Below are 21,549 nucleotides of genomic sequence, written 5' to 3'. Positions count from 1 at the left end.
AAATTTGATGTTAATATGAAAGCTAGTTAGTGTGGAAGCTATTTCAAGTTGACCTTTACATATATGGAAAACTGTATAAACTAACTTTAAAAAGTAACACAATTATTTTATGGTAAGTTAAATGTTTCAATAGTAACTGTCATGACAGTTTATTGAAGGTTTCATTTTAAATGCTTGCTGTCAGTCAACTGTAGTTGCACAATGCTAAAACCAGAAGGTTATGATTTACTTTATGAAATAAATTTTTGTTTTTTATGAAAAGATTCATAGGAGGACCTTTTTAGCTAATAAGCCCCTATGTTTTACTATACAAACAACTGATCAAAACATACTTATTATGCAGGGATACATAGACTCTTAACATTGAATCACTTGGGCTGAGTTTTCCCATTTGGGTACTTTTTAATATTTCTACTTCTAAGTACAAAAAGGGAGAGTCTGTGAAAATGAATCAGTCATTTTGACTATTTGTTAGCAATGAATTTACTAAAGGATAGGAAAAAATAGGTGGATTGCTAAAGTCAGGGTGGTGGATATCTGTGAGTTTGTGTTTATTCAAGTTTTCCTTTTGTCCATTAAGATGAATAATTTAGAATTGGTTTTAGTGTTGTTGATTGCAGTTACAATTATGGATAGCTTATTTTTATAGGAAATAAAGAAATTATCTTACATGTAATCAAATTCTTATATATCTAGGGTTAATAACCCCCAATGATATTTCTTTATTGTGGGAGGGTGTTGGCAAGTATATTTTTTAAAAAGCCAACTTGAACAGATCAATGACCATCCAAACAATGGAACAGCTTAGCTCATGGCATTAAGAAAATAGTGAGCAGGATAGAGTATATGGATTCTATCCAGAAAAGCCACATTTGCTCTAGTTGTACCAAGATTATGAACATCTTGAATAAATTGCGTATTGCTAAAGTCATTCAAACATATATGTTCCATGAATATTAAACAGGAAGCATATCATCCATGAAAAGGTAATTTTTAATATGTAAAAACTAATGTTTATATAATATTTTAAGATTTGCAAAATACTTCACATACATTTTTATTTGAATCATAACAAAATTCTGAGGTGGGCAGTATGTGTGGTTTGTTGTTATTTAATCATTTCAGTAGTGTCCTACTCTTTGTGACCCCATTTGGGGTTTTCTTGACAAAGACACTGGACAAGTTGGCCATTTCCTTTTCCAGCTTATTTTAGAGATGAGGAAACTGAGGCAGATAGAGTTATGTGACTTGCCCAGGTTCAAAGAGCTGGTAAGTGACTGGCCAGATTTTAACTCAGGAAGATGAAGTCTTCCTGACTTTAGGCCCGGCACTCTGTATGTTGTGCCAGCTTTGCCCTGTTTTCCAGATGAGAAAAGTGAGGCTCAGAGACATTAGCTGACTTACCCATGGTTTTGCAGTTAATATATTATAATAATAATAACAACATAACATAACAAAGAGACTCAGAGGTGAGAGTTGAAGCCAGTCTTTCCTGACTGCAAATCCAGTGTTCTTTCCATTGGTACCTCTAATATTTTATTATACCATGTCCGTTCAGGGAAGATAAAAGTCATAGAAAAAAATAAATTATTTCCATCATGCCTGTTTATACTGAGATAAATCACAGATTTCTATTTCCAGGAGTGACTAGTTTTTCTGCAGACATGAGAATGAATGTTTCTTGACTGGTGCTCTGTGTTAGTAAACACCTAAGGTGATCTGTCAAAAACATTCCATTAAAAATAGAAGCTCTTTTCCCTAAGTAGTGTATTATCCTTGTTCCTTATGCCTGTCATCCAGGGGTAGTTGCTTTTGCAAGAGGTTACCAATCTAGAATTTAGTTTTCTACCCATTACCTAAAAACTAATTTGGTTACTGTTTGGCTCTGCTGTTTACAATAGTCTGTGTGTGTGCGTGTGCATGCGCGCATGTGTGTATGTGTGTGTGTGTGTGTACATGTATATGTATCTCTTCTCACTATGTCTGGTTTTTTTTTTAAACCAAGTCTGAAGCATGTAAGATGAATATTATGATGATAGAGATTCTGCCTTGGAGTATCAGGTCTGATAATAGTGTGGCTAATTTTTTGAATACTAAGTAACCCATGCTCTGTCTTCTGTTTTGGGCACGTTTTTTAAAATTCAAAAGCTCTACCCCTAGGTGGCAGCACCAGATACTGTTTTTCTTTTGTTTCACTCTAGCCCAAAAGAATTGTAGTATAAGCAAAGAAACTTTTAGTCATATGGAGACTACAAAATAAGCAACCTGTAAGCAATTTAAGCAGAAATTAATTAAGTACATCTATAGAAACAAAACTGTTGAGCTTTGCTTCTGAATAAGCCAACTTCTTTACTCCCTAAAACACTTTTCCAGGTAATACTATATTTTAAAATATCTAATTGTATATTTTCTTATGAAGAAATATTTAAAACATTTGTCTAACATTTGCCTGTTAATTCAAAACATCTCCCAAAAATAGGTTCTATGGAAAATTTTTTGACATTGCCGGTAATCCAGAATGGTCATTTTCTTGTATTTTTTTTTATTTTGAATTTTTTTTATCGTGACAAAAAATCCTTTATATTTGTATTTAACACTAAGTACCCATTTTTTGAAGATCAAGAATGTGTCTCCTTCCCTTTCATTTTAATTTTTTAATTTATTCTGAATTTAACAAACACTGAGAAACATAAATATTTCCTTATACAAAGAAGAACAGAAAAAGAGGATTGTATGTGAAACCACAGACCTCTATTTACAACTTCTTTAAGTTATATAATGAATTAAACAGTAATTTCACAGCTGTTCTACTTGTATGTTTCCCTCCATATATGTACATGTATTTTTTTATGCTTCCATGATGACATTCTGGGGGGGGGGCATCATGATTACCAGCCCTTTTCTTCTCCTTAATTCTTCGCTGCCACTTCTGCACCCTCCAACTCTTCCCTTGTAACAAATAAGCACAGTCACTCAAAACATATGAACACATTAATCTTATCTGAAAAGATCTTGACTCATAACACACCTCTAGCCCATCTTCTGTCTGTCAGAATGGAGTTTCAGTAGAGTCACGATTGGTCATTTCTTTGATCAGAGTTCTTAAGTCTTTCAAAGTTGTTTTTCTTTATGTTGTTTACAATGTATATATACTTTGTTCTCCTGGTTCTGCTTGCATTACTCCTAATGAGCACATTTTTCCAGGTTTCTTTGAATCTATCCTTTTTGTCATTTCTCATGAAGTCATATTCTCATGAGGATGTAATATTTTATTACATACATAAGCCATAACTTGACCAGCAGTCCACAGTTGATGGACACCGCTTGAGTTTCTGATTGTTTACTACATCAAGATATGCTGCTATGAATATTTTTGTGCATTTTGAGTCATTCTCTATTCTTCTTTGACCACTTTGGGGTATGTGCATAGTAGTGATATTGATGGGTTTTGTGCCCTTGCAGGTTCAGTTTAATGGGTTCAGTTAAACTAAGTTTTTGGGTATAATTTCAAATTGCTTTCCAGAATTGCTGGCCCGCTTTATAGTTTCACTAGCAATATTTTAGCATGTCTGTTCTCCCATATTCAATTTTGGTTATTTTCCTTTTTAAAAAAGTCCTTGTAGTTCTGATGCATATGAGTTGGAATCTGAATTGCTTTAACTGGCATTTTTCTTATTAGTGATTTTGAGCATTTTTTCCTGTAATTGTTGATAGCTTGAATTTCTTGAGAACTGTTTGTTCATATTTTTTGACCATTTTTCCTTAGGGAATGGCTCTTAGTCTATATTTGATTTTTTTTTTCTAGGCAGTGGGATTAAGTGACTTGCCCAGGGTCATACAGCTAGTAAGTCCTAAGTGTCTAAGGCTGGATTTGAACTCAGGTCCTCCTGACTCCAGGGTCGATGCTTTATCCATTGTGCCACCTAGCTGCTCCACTAATTCTATATTTGAATTAGTTACCTTGTATTTCAGACATTCATCAAAGAAACTTGCTTCAAAGAGTTTCCCCCCCAAGTTAGTTTTCCCTATAGTTTTAATTGCTGTAATTTTTGTGGGGTATTAACTTTTAAATTTTATCTTATCCAAATTGCCTATTTTGGCTTCTGTGATTTTTACTGTCTCTTGTTTTGTTGTGAATTCTTCCCCATCTCATAGTTACAGAGTTTTTCATTCCCTGCTCCTCTGATCTATGATGTGAACTTTTTTTGTTCAGATCCTGAATCTGTTTGGAGCTTATTGTGGTAAATGGTATAAGATGTTGTTGTGACCCTAATTTCTACCAGACTGTTTTCCAGTTTTCTGGGGTTTGGAGATTTATCCAAAACTACACTGCTGCTGCATTCATTTGCTTTTGGGTCTTGTGTACCTGGTCTCTTCTATTTTTAACTAGTATGAAATAGACATGATGATTACTGTTTTGTAGTATAGTTTGAGTTCTGATACTGCTAGTCTCCTTTCTCCTAGGTCGCTTTCCTGTTATTTTTCATAAGATTATTTTTACTTTGTTCCTCCATATGAATTGTTATTATTTTTTTCTCTATAAAGTAATATTTTTGATAGTTTGATTGCTGTGGTCCTGAATAAGTAAATTAATTTAGATAGTATTACCATTTTTATTAAATTGGCCTGGCCAAATATGGGCAATTAATATCTTTCCAGTTATTTATGTCTCTCTTTTTTTCTATGAAGAATGTTTTATAGTTGTACCCATAGTTTCTGTCTCTGATCTGTTTGGTTGACTCCCAGATATTTCATATACTTTGTAGTTATTTTGAATAGATTTTTTCCTTTGTCTTACTGTTGGGTTTTGTTAGCAATGTATAGAAAGGCTAGTGATTTGTGTTGATTTATTTTATATTGGGCTACTCTGCTGAAGTTACTGTTTCAGTTAATTTATTCTCTAGATTGTCATATTATCTGCAAAAAAAGCAATAATTTTGTTTATTGTTTGCCTGTGACTATTCCCTCATTTTCTTTTTTCTCATCTTATTGCTTTGGTAGTGATTATGGTCATTATATGAAGTAATGTTTGTGATAATGGATATTATTGCTTTACCCCTGATCTTATTGGAAAAGCCTCGAGCATTTCTCTTAGAGGCTTTTTATGCATTTATTGAAATAATCATGTTTTTTATTATTATGGTCTTTTATGATTATGCTTTTCCTAATATTGAATCTACCCTTCATTCCTGGTATAAATCTAGCCTGGTCATAGTATATAATCTTTTAAATATGTTCTGTAACCTCTTTGCTAGCATTTTTCATTCAGTATTTTTGTTTTAGTATCATTAGGGATATTGATATATAATTTCCTTTCTTTGTTTCATCTCCAAGATTTAGATGTCAAAATTATATTTGTATCATAGAAGGAATTTTGTAAGAACTTTCCCCCAATTTTTTTTACAGTTTTTTAATATTGGAATTAATTTTACTTATTTCTTTGTGAAGTCTTCTTTTTTTCATATTTGACATTGACATTTTTTTTTGAGACTATTATTTCACCTAGGCTGCATGTATAATGGGTATTCACAGACATTATCAGAGGGTATGCACGGTTTTATAGCCCTTTGGGCATAGTTCCAAAATGCTATCCAGAATAGTTAGATCAGTTCACAACTCCACCAGCAGTGCATTAATGGTGCAATTTTCCCGCATCTTCTCCAATGTTTTCCCTTTTTGTCATATTAGCCTATCTGATAAGTGTGAGATGGTACTTCAGAGTTGTTTTAATCAAAAGTGATTTAGAGCTTTTTTTCACATGACTATAGATAGCTTTGATTTCCTTGTCTTAAAACTGCCTATTCACATTCTTTGTCCATTTGTCAGTTAGGAAATGACATGTATTCTTATAAATTTAAACACTTTCTCTATATAGTTGAAAAATGAGGCCTTTGTCAGAGGCACTTATAAAAATTGTTTCCCAGTTTTCTGTTTTCCTTCTAATCTTTGTTGCATTGGTTTTGTTTGTGCAAAACCTTTTTAATTTAATATAAAAGCAATTTTCTGTTTCACAACTCTTAATGCTCTGTCTCTTTTTTGGTCATAAATTTTACTCTTTTTCCTAGATCTAACAGTTGTACATAATTTGTTTATGGTATCACCCTTTATGTCTAAATCATGAACTTATTTTGACCTTATCGTTGTATACAGTATAAGGTATTGGTCTCTGCCAGATTTGGGAAACCTGCATCCTTGAGGCCACATGTGGCCCTCTAGGTCCTCAACTGTGGCCTTTGACTGAATCCAAACTTGGGATTTTTTCTGTGAAGTTTGAATTCAGTGAAAGGGTTGTATTTGAGGACCTAGAGGGCCACATGTGGCCTCAAGGCCGCAGGTTCCCCTCCCCTGGTCTATATCTTGTTTCTGCCATACTGTTTTCCAGTTTTCCTAGCAGTTTTTGTTAAATATTGAGTTCTTGTACCAAAAGTCTTTGGGTTTATCAAGCACTAGATTACTATGGTCTTTTGCTATTGTGTTTTACGTACCTAATTTATTTCACTGATCCACTACTCTTTCTTGACCAGCACCAGATAGTTCTGATAATCATCAGATTATCATAAAAATCCTGTAAGAGAAATGCTCGAGGCTTTTCCAATAAGATCGGGGTAAACCACTTTATAATATAGTTTGAGATCTCATATGGCTAGGCCACCTTATTTCACATTTTTTTTCATTAGTCCCCTTGATATTCTTGACTTTTTGTTCTTCCAGATGAATTTTGTTATTTTTTTCTAGTTCTATAAAATAATTTCTTGGTATTTTGATTGGTACGGCTCTGAAGAGTTATCATTTTTATTATGTTGGCTCAGCCTACCCGTGAGCAAGTGATATTTTTCCAATTGTTAGAGCTGATTTTATTTGTGTGAAAAGTGTTTTGTAATTTGTTCATGTAGTTCTGGGTTTGTCTTGGCAAGTAGACTCCTGAATATTTTATATTGTCTACAGTGATTTTAAATGGGATTTCTCTATGTCTTGTTGCTGGGTTTTGTTGGTAATATGGAGAAATGTTGATGATTTATATGGATTTATTTTACATCCTACAACTTTGCTAAAGTTGTTAATTATTTCAACAATTTTTTTAGTTGATTCTCTAGGATTGTCTGAGCATACCATCATATCTTCAGCAAAGAATGATAGCTTTGTTTTCTCATTGCCTATTCTAATTCTTTCCATTTCTTTTTCATCTCTTATTGCTGTAGCTAATGTTTCTAGTACAATATTAAATAACAGTGCTTTTCTATTTTTCATTAGTTACATCCCCAATTCATGGGTCTGTTCTTTTTCTCTTTTATTGATGAACCTCCTGATTATTTTTAAAACTCCTTATTGCTTTTATAACTGACTTACAACAGAGTGATGATGCACCTGTAGAAGTATTCAGCCTGTGAATAAATCTGAAATAATTAGGAGGATGAGTCAGTCTTGTTAGTGCAATATAAAGATAAAACTTGGCTATGTAAATGCAAATACTTCTCAAAGGCCGAGTGATTCAGCATACATTTTAGCTAGAGTCAAAGAGAATGAATTTGTATGAGCAGCAATACAGCATCCAGGTTTTCTTTACCAAATGGACATTTTGCCCTCTTGCAGGCGGATGCAGTTTGGTGTGTTCAGATGTATTAAGTATACTGTGGTGTGGCCCAGGAGAAGAGAGATCAGTATATTGTTGGTACAGCTTCCCATTCTGTCCAGTTTGTAGAATTATAAAGCATATAAAATAATTTTTCACTCTGTTTTTGAATATTTGAAGTTTATATATTCATTTAAAAGTTACCTATGATTAACTCTCCCCCCAAAAATTACTAAAACATAAAGAATATTGAGAACATATGGAATGGAAAAATATTAATACATAACTTTGACACAGATACTGTAAGGTGAAGTTAGTCTGTATTCACAGCCAAAATTAGCTAGATGATGCTTTAAAAGTAGTAGCATTAATTCTTCCCTAACAAGAAAAAAAGTATCCTCACTGCTAATTGTTCTATAACTTGTTCTATCTGTAACCCAACTCTCACCTTTAACGTTTATTTATGAATTCATGCTTTTTTCCAAACCTTAAAATGCAATATAAACACAAGTTACTATTCTATTGGGATATCCATTGTTCTTCTTGAAAATGACTTATAAAGTATAAATATATCGAATCCTTTGGGACAGGAAGCTGTAACAATATAAAAGACTGGTGAAGTACAGTAGTTTTTAAACTTATATGTTGATAATTTTAGAGACATTGCTATTCTGAGGACATATGCCATCATTTTAGGAAGTGTTAAGCATTGATTCCTACAAAGGGCAGCAGTTTATTAAATCCTTACAACTGTATTTTGTCCAGTTTTTTATGTATGCTTATAATCAGAATTAAAAGGATACCTTGCAGGGTGTGTGTGCATGTGTTAAACAACACTCTGTAAAGTATATTCATGAAACTGGATGAAATAGAAAGGTGACGGAATTTAGTCATTAATTTACTTTCATGTGAAGTTCTAATTTTTTTGCTGCATTTTCAATGTACTTCCAGACCAGATAAATATGAATCATTTTTCCTTAGCTTTTTCTCAGACCTGGACTTCTTAAGTTTTTCTTTGGAATGCGTTTATTCTGAGCTGTACTATTGAGTAATTATACTTAAATGAGGTATCAGGTGGTACATGCTGACAGTTGTATTTGCCAAAAATAAATTAATCTTGTTGACCTAAAATACTGTTATTTCCTTTAAATAGTTTGCTAAAAATGAGAATAAAACAATACAGTGACTGATTTTTTTCCCCAATGAAATATTGAATGTGTTCTTGGAGATTTGGAGGCCATTTTCTTTTTTATAGTCTTATAAAATAGGCATTGTTATTGTTCTTATGTTTATTCTAAGTATCTGAATTTTGCCAACCAAAAAGCCATACTGCATTTTGCTTCAAATGCAGTGGCTGAATTTTAACCACCGCATTAGATTGCAACCTACATGCTGTTAACCACTGAGCCAAGATGAAATCGACTACTGCATTGAAATCAGAGTTGGCTGTTGTGTCTGGTCTTGAAGGAGTTGTAATATCAATGAATGTGTTTACTTCTTAATGGGATTTTTAGTCTCTTTTCTGTTTTAATGCTGCCATTTTGTTTAGATGAATATTTCTTAATAATTATGAACATTATTACATTTGAGATTTTTCGGTCTAACTTAAAAGAAAATAATGAGTCCATCCTATAAAAGTAGTTGCTTTAGCAACCAAATGTATTTGCAGCATATTCCCACTTTATATTAATGCACTTTGCTTGTTTTATTCATAAAGCAATTGTAAATATTAATCACTTGTCCATGCAATAGACATATGAGACTTAGATTAAAATGCTCAAATGTATTTTGTTAACATTTAAATATATATGTGTGTTTATGTATCATTGTTTCTTAAGGTTTGTTTCTGCTTTTTGAATTATTCCTTTTTGGATGGGAGTAAGTTAAATAAATACACCTTTCTGATCTTTTCTTTTTCCTTTCATGTTAATAGGACTGGATCCCACTCAATTCAGAGTTCATCAACATTATCATAAAGATGAAGAGAATGATGCCTTACTTGGTGGCCCTGCACAACTCAGTGATGAAGAAAAATATAGGGACTGTGAAAGATTCAAATTTTCTTGTCCTAAATGTGGAATTGAGAACATTTGTGATGGTGTCTTTGATGGTTCGGTTAGTTACTTTTTTCTTATTGCTTCTGTGTACAAACTATTGGAAATGGGCTTTAATTTCTTTTGTATTTTTTGAATAAGGAGAAAGTCGAGGAAGAAATTGTGCTGAACAGGTTTAAAGATTATAGTATAAAAATTAAGATCAGTTTATTCTTAAACTTTTCAAAAAAATGAAATAAGAAAACATTTCTTTCAATGTGTTTAAATATTTTTTGATTCTTTTGACCTGTTGGTCTTCATTTGAAAATGATTATCTCTTATAAATTCCAAGTTGTTTTAAACTGTTTTTAAAAATTCTTTAATTAGTAACTTGAGTTTTTGTCCCATTTACTAAAGCTTGTAGTAACATTTTCCTTTATCCTAAATCAAGTTAATGAGAAGTAAGAGTTTTTGAAAAGTTTTCACTTATCTTTTCCCATTCCACTTACCTCCTTTTTGACAAAGGTACTGCTCTGTTATCTTTCCTGCTGTCTTTGAATATCAGACATGAAAAAGTGATAGGGAGACATTCCTCTCAAGAAGCACTGCCAAGAAATCTATCACTGACCTTGGCTCAGAACTTGAAGGTTGGCCAACGTACTTAACTCTGCTGCACTGTTATGCATGTATTAGCCATTGGCAAATTAGTAAGCAGCAGAGTGGTGCAAAACCTTGAAGCTGAAAGAAAATGTATCTTTTATCTAAATTAAAAGTAATTATTTTAAGTTAATTTGGACAAACAGCAGATGTTTTGCATTTTTTTAAAAAATCAAAACAAAGCAGTCTTTGGAAGCAAGTGAGAAGAAAAGGCAGACACAGATCAGCAATACTTTGCTAAATCCTTGACTTTTGCTTCATTACAGCTGTAAATAAGATAGTTAATTGCATGGAGGCTTGACGACTTGCAGATGGGCTAACTGTGGAAGAGCGGATGTCAAGCTTTAAAATCTCTTCCACCTGGAATTGCTTAGTGCTGGGGGGTGGGGAGTTGGGGGGGGGATGCCAGATTGAATCAGAAAAGCACAGATTTTTTTTTTTTACTATCAACATGGTGGGAGGGTGGTGAGGTAGAGAGAAATAAGGGAAACCCCAATAAACTGTTTACTTGAGTGATATGCTTATTATCTATGTAAAATGATGGGAAATAAAACAGACATTTCTGACTACTAATAATTAACTCTTATAAAACTTCTAGTTTGAAAATTTGAAGGGATTTTAATATGCATTTCTAAAAATAGATATTCCTTTGTGGCATAATACTTTTTACTTCTATGCTGTCCTGTCAAAAATTAACTAAATAACATATGTGATAATCAGCTAATGTCATGTGGATTATTAGTACAATTTTATATTTGGCCCTTTCAAGGGCAGATTTGCAGATATTGATTAATATCCCTGGAAAGGATATTTATTTCTGATAAAAAAAAAAGACGTTTTCTTTGTTGGAGAAAAATTGATTTGTGCCATAGATTCTGCTAGATTATTTTTATTCAACATCATTTGTTGAATGAGGAATACTGACAGATGAAAAACAATTTTTAATCAACTTCTTCTTTAATGGAGATGGTGGCAGGATAAGGGAAATATGTCTGAAGAAGCCCTGGAGGGAGAAATGTTAAAAAAATGAGCTTGAAAAATATCCAATAAAATGAATTAGTGGTGTTGAGCAATGAGATGGTATGCAATTTCTTTAGACATGAAATCCTTACATAATTTTGCAGTAACTTCCTGTGTGCTTGTCTGTCTTTACTTCCTTTTTCTTCTTTGTAGGGAACCCAGATAGAACCCAGCTTGTTTCGTTGCTGTAATATAGATTGTAATGCTTCACCTATAACCTTTACTGACCAACTGAACAATAAATTAATCCTGGATATCAGGCGCTGCATTAAAAAATACTACAATGTAAGTATTCATAATGAGCTCTTGTGTATATGTCAAATTTATTTTACATATATGTATACACATATATACACACACACACACACATAAAGCTTTAGTATGTCTGTTCGTTCTTTTAAAAGTGAATATTCATGGTTTTGTGTTTGTTTTTATTTTGAAATGCATAATTTTGAAAATAATTTGTTGAAAATACTTAGGGAAGGTACTTCTCAAAATGTTAAACAGATCTATTAGGAAAGATTTTGGTGTCTCTGTTGGAAGAACATCAATTTCATGAAAGGAAAATTAATTTTCCTAAAAATTTGGACTTTTGCTTTGAATAAAAAAGAAAATACAATTAGGAAACACTTCAGTCTGTGAAAAAAGACCCATTTAGTCTTGATTTCAGAAAAAGTCAGCGTTATGTATAGGCATTTGGATAAGTAATATCACAGAATCTCATGTTGCTATCTAGTAAGCTGATCTGTAGTACTTTTTATTTATACAGTATTCCATAACATTTTAAATGGTAGTTATTTGGAGGAAGTCAAAGGAAACATCTTTTGGATTTAGGTGCAATTTATCTGGTTTTTAAAACAGAATATTTCTAAAGTTGGGAAATACTGGAAAATGGCAGAAATTTCTTGTCAGCCATCAGAAAGCCTTTCTTCGAGTATAAAAAAAACCCTTTCATGATAATTCGTATAAATAAGTTTTTTTTTCCCTCACCAAGATTTAATAAAAGCAAAACTTCCCCTTAATTTTGCCTTTTCCCCCCAATTAGCTGTTGATTATTTGAAGTGTGGCATAGCAGATAGAGAGTTTACCTTAGAATTAGGAAGATATGGATTCAAGTCTCATTTCTGACACCTAGAGTGTCTTTTTGACCCTTAATATCTCGGTGCTGTAAGCAATTGTATAGGTAAAAAGTTACAGTAAAGGGACCGACCTGCGTCATAACCCCATCTGAGATTTCCTTATATTGTTGAAATAGTAGGTCTCATCTCCATCTTGAGCACTTTTGATTATTTAAAGATTTGATTGTTCTTTTAATAGTTAAGTGTCATATTACTTAGAAGTTAACTTTACCTTATCATTTAAAATGAAAATTTTATGGCAAGACATTGAAAAAATAAGATATTTAAGTTTTAGCCAGTATAAAACACTCTCCTCTACCTCCCAATTTTAAAAATACTATTATTCATCATTGTAAAGTAATGTGACTCTTGTCTTTGATCTGGAGAAAGAAAAAGCAGCTACCATATTATGATTCTTGGTTAGTGATTTGTATTTTCTAAACATTGAAGTAAGTTTTTCTCTTTTAGCATTAAATAAGGCTAAAGAGGATAATGAAATCTAAAACATTTAAGTGCTCAATCTTGTATCCATTATTCTATTATGAACAGTAGGATAGGAATAAAAGTTATCTAAGACAAAGGTATCAAATATGCAGCCTGTTGGGTACTTGTAGCCCACAGTGCTCACAAGTGCAGCAGAACCAGATTAAATACAGTGTAGATATTATCAGTATGTGGTTTTCTAAGTCAGAATGCAGTCCCCAGGGATCCTTTTCTACAGTTTAGTGGCTCCATTTTTACTTGAATTTGGCACCTGATCTAAGGAACCACATTTTCTATTTTGGTATTCAACACATATATTTTAGACTTTCATTTTTTCCAGTCAACTAGATGTAAATTTACTGAACAAGAGAAGATAACCTTGCCTTATATAAAATTTTTTTTTAATCCTCTCTGTTTAGAATATTAGAAGTCTTCTGCAATGAATTTTGTAGAGCAGAAATTTTGGGAGAAATTTATCATTTTCTTTCCTAATGAACAAAGAACATTTGGACAAATTAAGTTAGAATAGCTTGATCTGTAAGAACAAAGTCTGCAACAAATGTAGAATTCTTTCCTAACCCAGGAACAGTTTCCTGTTTTGTTTTTGAAACATGTAACCTAGATTAAAAAAACTAGCTCCTTCTCATAGGTTTCTAGAGCACTTACTACAAAGTTGTTATTTTCATCTGTGCCAAGACAACTCACCAAATTCGATGTGGAAGGCTGGATGGACTCAGGCCCTTCCTTTATAAAAATTTTTTACTTGTTTCTTTTTCTGTGAATTCTCTCTAAAATTTCTCAAAGTCTCTGCTACAGTTCAGGGTTGAACTGAATTGTCTTGTAGGGTTAAGAAGACAGCAGCTCTCTGAAGTTGGTGCCTACTTGCTGGTATTTGTCTTGTGTTCTAGCAATGGAATGTCTCACTTTTGTCTTTGTGTTGCGTTCAGAACAGAGAGGTACTTCATTTCTCTGCAGGTTTTGTATTTGGATATGAAAGGCAGTCTGAGTGTTTTTTCGTGGGAGGTGCTGTGGTCTCCTACTCTTTGGGTACTTTTAAAATTCATGGATACCTCTTTAGGGTGGTGCTTCTTTATGTCTTTCTTGATTAATTGAAGCTTCATTCTGTTATCCATACCAACCTTTAATAAACTTCCTATGTCATCTACCTCTATTTTTATTTCTCCATTTGATACCTGGTAGGCTCTTTGAGATTCTGTGCTTTCTACAGAAAGCTCCAAAATACTGGCTACATACACACATAGGTAGAACATAGGTAGCTCATCATGCCACCCTTCTACTTAGGGACTTCTTGGAATCTTAGATTGAAACTTGGAAGGCATTTAATCCAACTTCCCACTCAGACATTTTCTTTGTAGCTCTTTCAGGTTATGAATGAGTGCAGTAGGGTTGTAAAAGGTGGTACACTGGCCTTGGAGTCAGGAGGACCTGAGTTCAAATCTGTCCTCAGATACTTACTAGCCATTTGACCCTGGACGAGTCTCTTAACCCTGTTTACCTCAGTTTCCTCATCTGTAAAATGAGCTGGAGAGGGAAATGGCAAACTACCCCAGGATCTCTGGCAGGAAAACCCCAAATGAGGTCACAAAGGTCAGACACAACTATTTGACTAAACAACAACAGTTTATGAAAATAATCATTCTTGATTATCTCTTCTCATGGAGGATGGAAAATGAGAGTAAGCAAAAGACCATAGTACCCAAATCTCATTTCAGGTATTAATTTTAATGTGATTTCTTAGAAGAGCTTTAGAAGACTGCTGTCAAGGAATTATATATGAACTTCATATTTTACTTAAGGACTCCCTGGCCTTAGGGGGAGATGTTGATCAGTTTTGTTTTTTTTTTAATGGCTAAAGAAATAGAAATAACAAGGAGAATCAAAGGATCAGAAATAAACAGTTTTCATTGATAGAATGTTGACAGTTGTCTTTCACCTCAATGTGCCAGTTACTATTCCAGGTACAACTGTGAAACAGTCCTTGCCCTCAAGGAATTTATGTTCTGTGGGGGAAGGTACACCATGTACACAGGGGTGTGTGTGTGTACACACGTATACATACATATTGCTGGGGTTTGGAGGCGGGAACACTAACAACTGGATTTATCAGGAAATGCTGTTGTAGCTTGTTGTACTTGGTCTGTAACTTTAAGTGGTTCCAAGAGGCAGAGGTGAAGAAGATGAGCTTTCTAGGCAGTGTCTCATGTACACAGAAAGTTGAGCCAATGTGACTAGAGTATAAATTGCTTGGAGGGAGGCGGGGGGAGATGATGTTGTATTTAGCTATCCAGGAAAGATGTTGTTGAAGAGGACCTTTGTTCTTGTTCTTTGTTCTTGAAGAGAACCATGACATCAGGAAATTAATGCCATGACTTGTAAGTGAATTGGATTTAAGTGAGGGAGGGTTGTGCAAAGTCACCAGCCTCACGTTCTCCTCTGGAGCCATCTGGGTCCAGGGGCAAAATATGGATCAGGACCACTGAAGATGGCCCTGGATGCATTGGGACACCTTGGCCAACTCTCAGTTGGACTGAGGCAAGCGTTAAAGCTAGGTTAGAAATGATAGTCTCTTTTATCTAGTCCAAAAAAAAAAGTCAGTCTGGGAGGGGAAGACCCTCAGGGTTTCTATCTACCACAGGAACAATTACTATTCATAGCCACTCTGAGCCATCAGGGCCCAAACACTGTGGCTGGAGCTGGGACCTATTATTGGCCAATCTATGGGAGCCAGAATGATTTGGGTTTAAGGCATGGTCCTCAAAAAAGACATCCCAAGCAGCTTTCCTTCCTTCCTTCCTTCCTTCCTTCCTTCCTTCCTTCCTTCCTTCCTTCCTTCCTTCCTTCCTTCCTTCCTTCCTTCCTTCCTTCCTTCCTTCCTTCCTTTCCTTCCTTCCTTCCTTCCTTTCCTTCCCTTCCTTCCCTCCCTCCCTCCTCTCCCTTCTCTTCCTCCTCTCCCTTCATCCACATGGGGCTGAAACCTCACAAAATATCTCACAACCTGTGAGTAGAAGTAGCTGGCCACTCCCAGTTGGGTAACACTCCAGAAAAGATAGACTTGAGTCACATTTATGTAAAGAGCTTTAGATCTGTTTTAACCTCATGGCAATAAGGAACCACCAACACCTCTTGAGCAAGGACCGATAGAATCTTTGCTTTAGGAAATCAGTTTGCCGGCTGTGGAGAGTACAAATTGAAGAGAGGAGAGACTGGAGTCAGGAAAACCAAATTAGGAGGCTATTTTAGCAGTGCAAGTGAGAGGTGATAAGGGGCTAAATTAATAGAAATTATAATACCTCTTATATAGTGCTTTGAGTTCTTTATTATTAAAACTATCTTTGAGAGGAGAGAAGGTAAGAAATATGGTAGACATCACCCTATGGCAACAAATTCCTTTTGTTACTATATTAAAAGCCTACCAAATGTATCATTCCATAGTCATGGTGACAATATACCTTGCCAAAAGATTGCTATCATGAAATTGTAACATAATTTTTCTTGAGTCTAAAGGCAACATAAATAGGCATAAGTAAAAAGCAGTGGCACAAAGGGCCATATGATTGACTTAGTTGTGAAAGAATTTACCAAAAGAGTTTTCTACTATTTTGAGATTAGGACAGTATTTCTCTAAAGTGAACTGTTTCATTTTTTTCTTTGTCTTTTTGTCAGGCTTAGTCTAGTACCTAACATGTAGTAGGTACTTAATAAATACTTATTGATTGATTGATTGACCCAAAAGCTGTTTTGGATTTGAGAGCCATTTGCCCACTTTGTTCTTATCTGTGTCAATATAAAACAATCAGAATTTAAATGATAAAGGGAAGATCTTTAGGAATTTTAGAGAATGACAGATAAGTATTTTAAGCAGGTTTATCTGCTTTTTTGAAGTACTTTTTTTGAAGGCCTTAAAATCTACAAGATCAGCCAAAGTTGAGGCTAGCTCAGATTCTGTAGCAAGCCATGGAACATTGCCAGGAATCCAGCACTGGTAGAGGAGGTAGTTTAGAAAGAAAGGATCATGGTTTGAAGGAATAGAATAGCTCTGAAAATTTCTTTCTTGTTTTACTGTACATATAGATATCAATCTATAGCTTAAAAATCTTATTGTATTCACTCCCTTTTTATACATGTCAGGCAAATATAGTACTTCATCTCACATTTATTTAAGACCCATTTCTACATTTCCCATTGTTTTTAAGCATATACATAAAAAACCACTGTGTATTAATATTTTTGTTAAGTGACATTCTCTATCAAAAATTAGTTATTGTACCCCTGAGATTTTCAGTACAGTGCTTTTGTCATATGCTGGCCTTTGTTGATCCCCATGTATAGTTCGGTATGAACTAATATTTTTGAAAATCATGACAAGCCAGTTTAAAAATTACATCACTAAGCTTTCACAGTGGTTTTTTTCTTAAGATTCATTTTTACGGTGAAAAATTGATCTATAGACCCTCCCCCCTTTAGATTCTGCTGCAGAAGAGCAAATAGACACACAAAAAGAGAGAGAAACACTAGCTAATCTAAATTGGGAAATGAAGAAGGCTTTTTTTAAGCATGAAAATTTCATCATCTTGTCAGCTGGCAGAATGCCTGCTGTGTGGATTCACAAAGGCTAAGAATTACACTTTCATGAAATTTTCCTCACTAACTGCCCTGGTTAATTTGAAAGATAACCCACTGTTCTAATTCATTCCTCATTTGGGCGGTGCAGGTTTTATCTTTGATCTGACAAAGCATTTGTGTTAATCGTTTTGGCCCTCTACTAGACACTCTTGGGATTGTGCTTTTACAATAAATGTGTCTGTGATAGCTCTTTAGTCTATTATACTTACAATAGATCCATAGAACTGGTAATTAATTCTGTACTGCTTTGGAAATGGGAAGAATAGGTGTAGCTCTGTCAAGTGCTGCTGGGAAGTTTGTTTAGCTGGTTCATTTTTGAAGTGTTCCCCTCAGCTGTCCATGAAGCATCCACAGAAGAGGGAGACTGAGATTGAAATGCTTGTCTACTCTGACTACTTGCTGATAAATGGATAATCTGACCCTCTTGCTACCTGGGTCGGGGTAGGGAAGGGTAGAGTGTGTCATTTACTTGATCACCAAGTACCAACAGCCATAATAGTACATTAAATGTTCATTGAAATAAAGAACCATTTGTTTCTAAAGGTGGAGACTTTGTGAGATGAAGTGGTAAGAGTAAAACAAAATAATGCAAACTTAAGCCCCTCTAATAGATATACAAACATAAGCTTCTCTAATGGATTCCTTAGCATATGTGATCTGTGTTTCTGGTCATTCTTACTGCCTCATTTCTACTGGCGACTTATGAAGGAGAGTTCCTTAAAAAGCTGAAATCTTTCAATTCCAGTGTCATTTTTGAAAGAGCTGAAAAGAGATGGGCATACCTCATTTTCAGAAAATTGTGGATTCTTTGCATAAAGTAGGTGCTTAATGACTGTTGATTGGATGATGTCATAGGACCATAAATTGAATATTGTTTTCCTTAGAATGCCACCAAAAAGGGGAAAAAAAAGAAATAATAGAATCCCAGAGTTGGCAGGAAATCAGTCATTTATTCCAGCCTGAAATATGATCACCATTACAATATCCCCATGTTATACCACTGTGGAATTTTTGTTTGTTTGTTTTTAAGATTATCAGTCATTTGAGGATGGGATCCTATCATTTGCTTCTTTACATCTTTGCATAGCCTACCATAGCACATTACAAAGTAGTAAGTACTTAATAAATATTAGTTAATTGATTTAATTAATCAAAAGCTCAAAATATAAAAAAATGTTTTCTTGATATCCTTTGTGTCATTGGCAGAGTTTAAAATGGTATAAAATGTTTTGAGGCACAGCCTTTTAGGACCCTTTAAAAATAAAGCCTTTTGTATTTATGTGACATATAGATAATATTTTATTAACCAGCATTAGATTAGCTTAATTTTTATGTTGTAGGTTCACTTCATAGGTGCATTAAAAATAAGGCACTCTTGTTATCTGCGAATGTTAAATTTAGATATAGGCATGCTCTCTCTTCCTCTCTTTTTCCCTCTCTTCTTTTACACACACGCATATGTGCAAGCGAATTCTAAAAAAAGAAATAAAGGAAAATGTTGGTGGTTAAGAATCTCATGGAGTAGAAGTATTTCCCTTGTCCCATGCTACTCACCAAACCCTTCTGCCCCATCCAATATTTTCCCCATCCTTAAGTAAACTGTTACTCTCATTTCAGACTTTTCATTTTGTGCCCCATGAATATGGTATTGAAACAGGAAACTACCACCATGTAGGTGGGGAAGCTATAAGTTTTAGCAACATTAAATGTTGTTCAATAACTTTGTACTATTTAGCTGCAAAAATTCAGGGTTCGTTAGCTCTTACTATTTGTGGTGAGGTGGGCTGGTAATTTTTAGGTAATAGATTATAATATGTAATAGTATCATCAATACATTAGTTAAGATTGCTTTAAATAAATTTTTAAATGTAGAATTATTTTCTGGCTTCTGCATTTATACTTAGAACATTTTAAAGAATAAATTGGGTTTTTTCCCTGTAAAGACTGTAACAGCATAATTATAAGTGGTACCAAAGAGTTGCAAAGAAGCAGTAGATACCTATACCACCCATTCAGTATCTCAAGAAGCATAGTTCATAGCGCAGTATTGCTTCAAATACTGTAATTTCTTTTAAGATTTCACAACCATGGTCCTAAAACCCCATTCAAAATTAATGAATCAGGAAACATTTATTTTTGCTAATAATTCTGATTCTGGTACTAAAGGACTTTTTGATATGGAAACTAAGCATTAGTAGACAACCCCATTTGAAAAAGATAGATCCCATTAATGTAATAAAATATTATGTGCTATAAGAAACATTATAGTAAATTCGAAGAAGCAGAGAAAGACACATTAACTGATAGAGTGTGAAATGAACAGAACCAGATAACCAATAGCCACAATGATTACGAATGGAAATTGTAAAAATTGAAACTTGAGTGTTGTGCAATTATAGTGACCAAACTTGCTCTGAAGGAAGAGTTATAAGAATCTCCCTCTCTTCTTTTGCTTAGGTAGGAGACTATGGCTGTGGAACAATGTAAGCAATGTCAAGCTTTTTCAGTGTGTTAGTCTCTCTGTTCTTCTCTCCCTCCTCTTCCTTTTTAATTCTTTATTATAAAGGAGGGATTTCGGGGGGAGAATGGGTCTTGGGAAGGATATATTGAGAAATGTAAAAGTTAAAACAAAAAATGCCAATAAAATTTATTTTAAAGAAGAAAATGAACATCTAACATAATCACTTAATTACTAAAGAATAAAGTCTGATTGTATTGTTAAATGGCTTATTATTAGGTTAAGAGATATATAGCTCTTTAATGTGCAACATTTTAGTGCTTCTCCATGTAATATTCTCTGGCATATGATTTTCTAGTATGATAAAACTGTTATAACTAAGTTTTCCATTATATTGATGTATGTGTTCTCTAGGTTAAATCATGACTTGTAAAATACAACAAATACAGGGGCAGCTAGGTGGTGCAGTGAATACAGTTCTGGCCTTGGAGTTAGGAGGACCTGAGTTCAAATCCAACTTCAGACATTTAACTTACTAGCCATGTGACCCTGAGCAAGTCATTTAACCCTGATCGCCTTACACACGCACGCGCACACACACACACACGCGCACACACACACACACGCACACACACACAGAGAACAAAATACAGCAAATACACAGGGTGCACAAGAAACTTCAAATATGATGACCCTGTAAGGCTTATTACTATCTGCTGAGGCAAATTGTGCCAATTGCGGTATCTTATACAACAGCATAATAGCCCCTACAGTCATCTAGCCCTCCACTCAGGCTGTCCCCAATGCCTCAATGTATTTTTCAAAGGCTGTGCCAACAAAGTATGAGTTCTTTTAGCTCCCATAGAGGAAGGTGGTTTCAAATTAAGACTTACTAACGGGTGATGCTTTTTCTCAGACATACAAGTTCATAAAAATCAGCTATTAAGGTGTTACAGCTGTTTGACTCTATGATAGAGTATCCACACCAATGAAATTATAGTTCTGTGAAGTATTGAAGCAAGGGTTGTTGTAGTGCTTTTGTTTTTTATTATGACATTTAATCATAAAAGCCCTACCCTGCCTAAGTAGTTTCAGAAGTTGGTGATAAACCAAAAAAACTATCTGGAACTAGATGGCACAGTAGATAAAATGCTGGACCTGGAGTCAGGAAAACTTGAGTTCAAGTCTGGTTTCAGACGCTTACTAAGTGTTTGATTTCCAAGTCACTTTGTCTCTATTTGCCTTACTTTCCTCAACTTAAAAATGGGGATAGTAATTACACCAATTAGGGTTGTTGGGAGGATCAAATGAGATCATATTTGTAAAAGTTCCTGGCACATAGTAGGCACTATATAAATGCTAATTGTTGTTGTTGCAGTTATGGTGATGCCCCTAGGGGATTCCTGGGATATCCTAATTTCAGAAAAAGACAGATTCCAAATGAAGACCATACCATCCCTCCATGCACTGAGAATCATTATCCCACTTTGATTCTGAGGTTTATGCACTCTAACCGCTAGATCACGGGTGGGGAACCTATGACCTCAAGGCCACATATGGCCCTCT

The 21,549-nt window shown here is 34.3% G+C and overlaps 1 protein-coding gene across 1 annotated transcript in view; it reads left to right on the top strand.

The window, feature by feature from the left end:
* The window catches only part of POLA1 (DNA polymerase alpha 1, catalytic subunit), a 331,346-nt gene that overhangs the window by 137,598 nt on the left and 172,199 nt on the right, over positions 1-21,549 (top strand). The window contains 2 exon segments of the mRNA XM_020989869.2: positions 9,504-9,685; positions 11,434-11,565. Coding sequence (XP_020845528.1) covers positions 9,504-9,685; positions 11,434-11,565 — 314 coding nt within the window.

The sequence above is a fragment of the Phascolarctos cinereus genome, unplaced genomic scaffold, assembly GCF_003287225.1.
Source record: "Phascolarctos cinereus isolate Bilbo 61053 unplaced genomic scaffold, phaCin_HiC Scaffold_726;HRSCAF=1367, whole genome shotgun sequence".
Classification (NCBI taxonomy): Eukaryota; Metazoa; Chordata; class Mammalia; order Diprotodontia; family Phascolarctidae; genus Phascolarctos; species Phascolarctos cinereus.
This window is presented reverse-complemented; position numbering and strand designations above follow the sequence as displayed.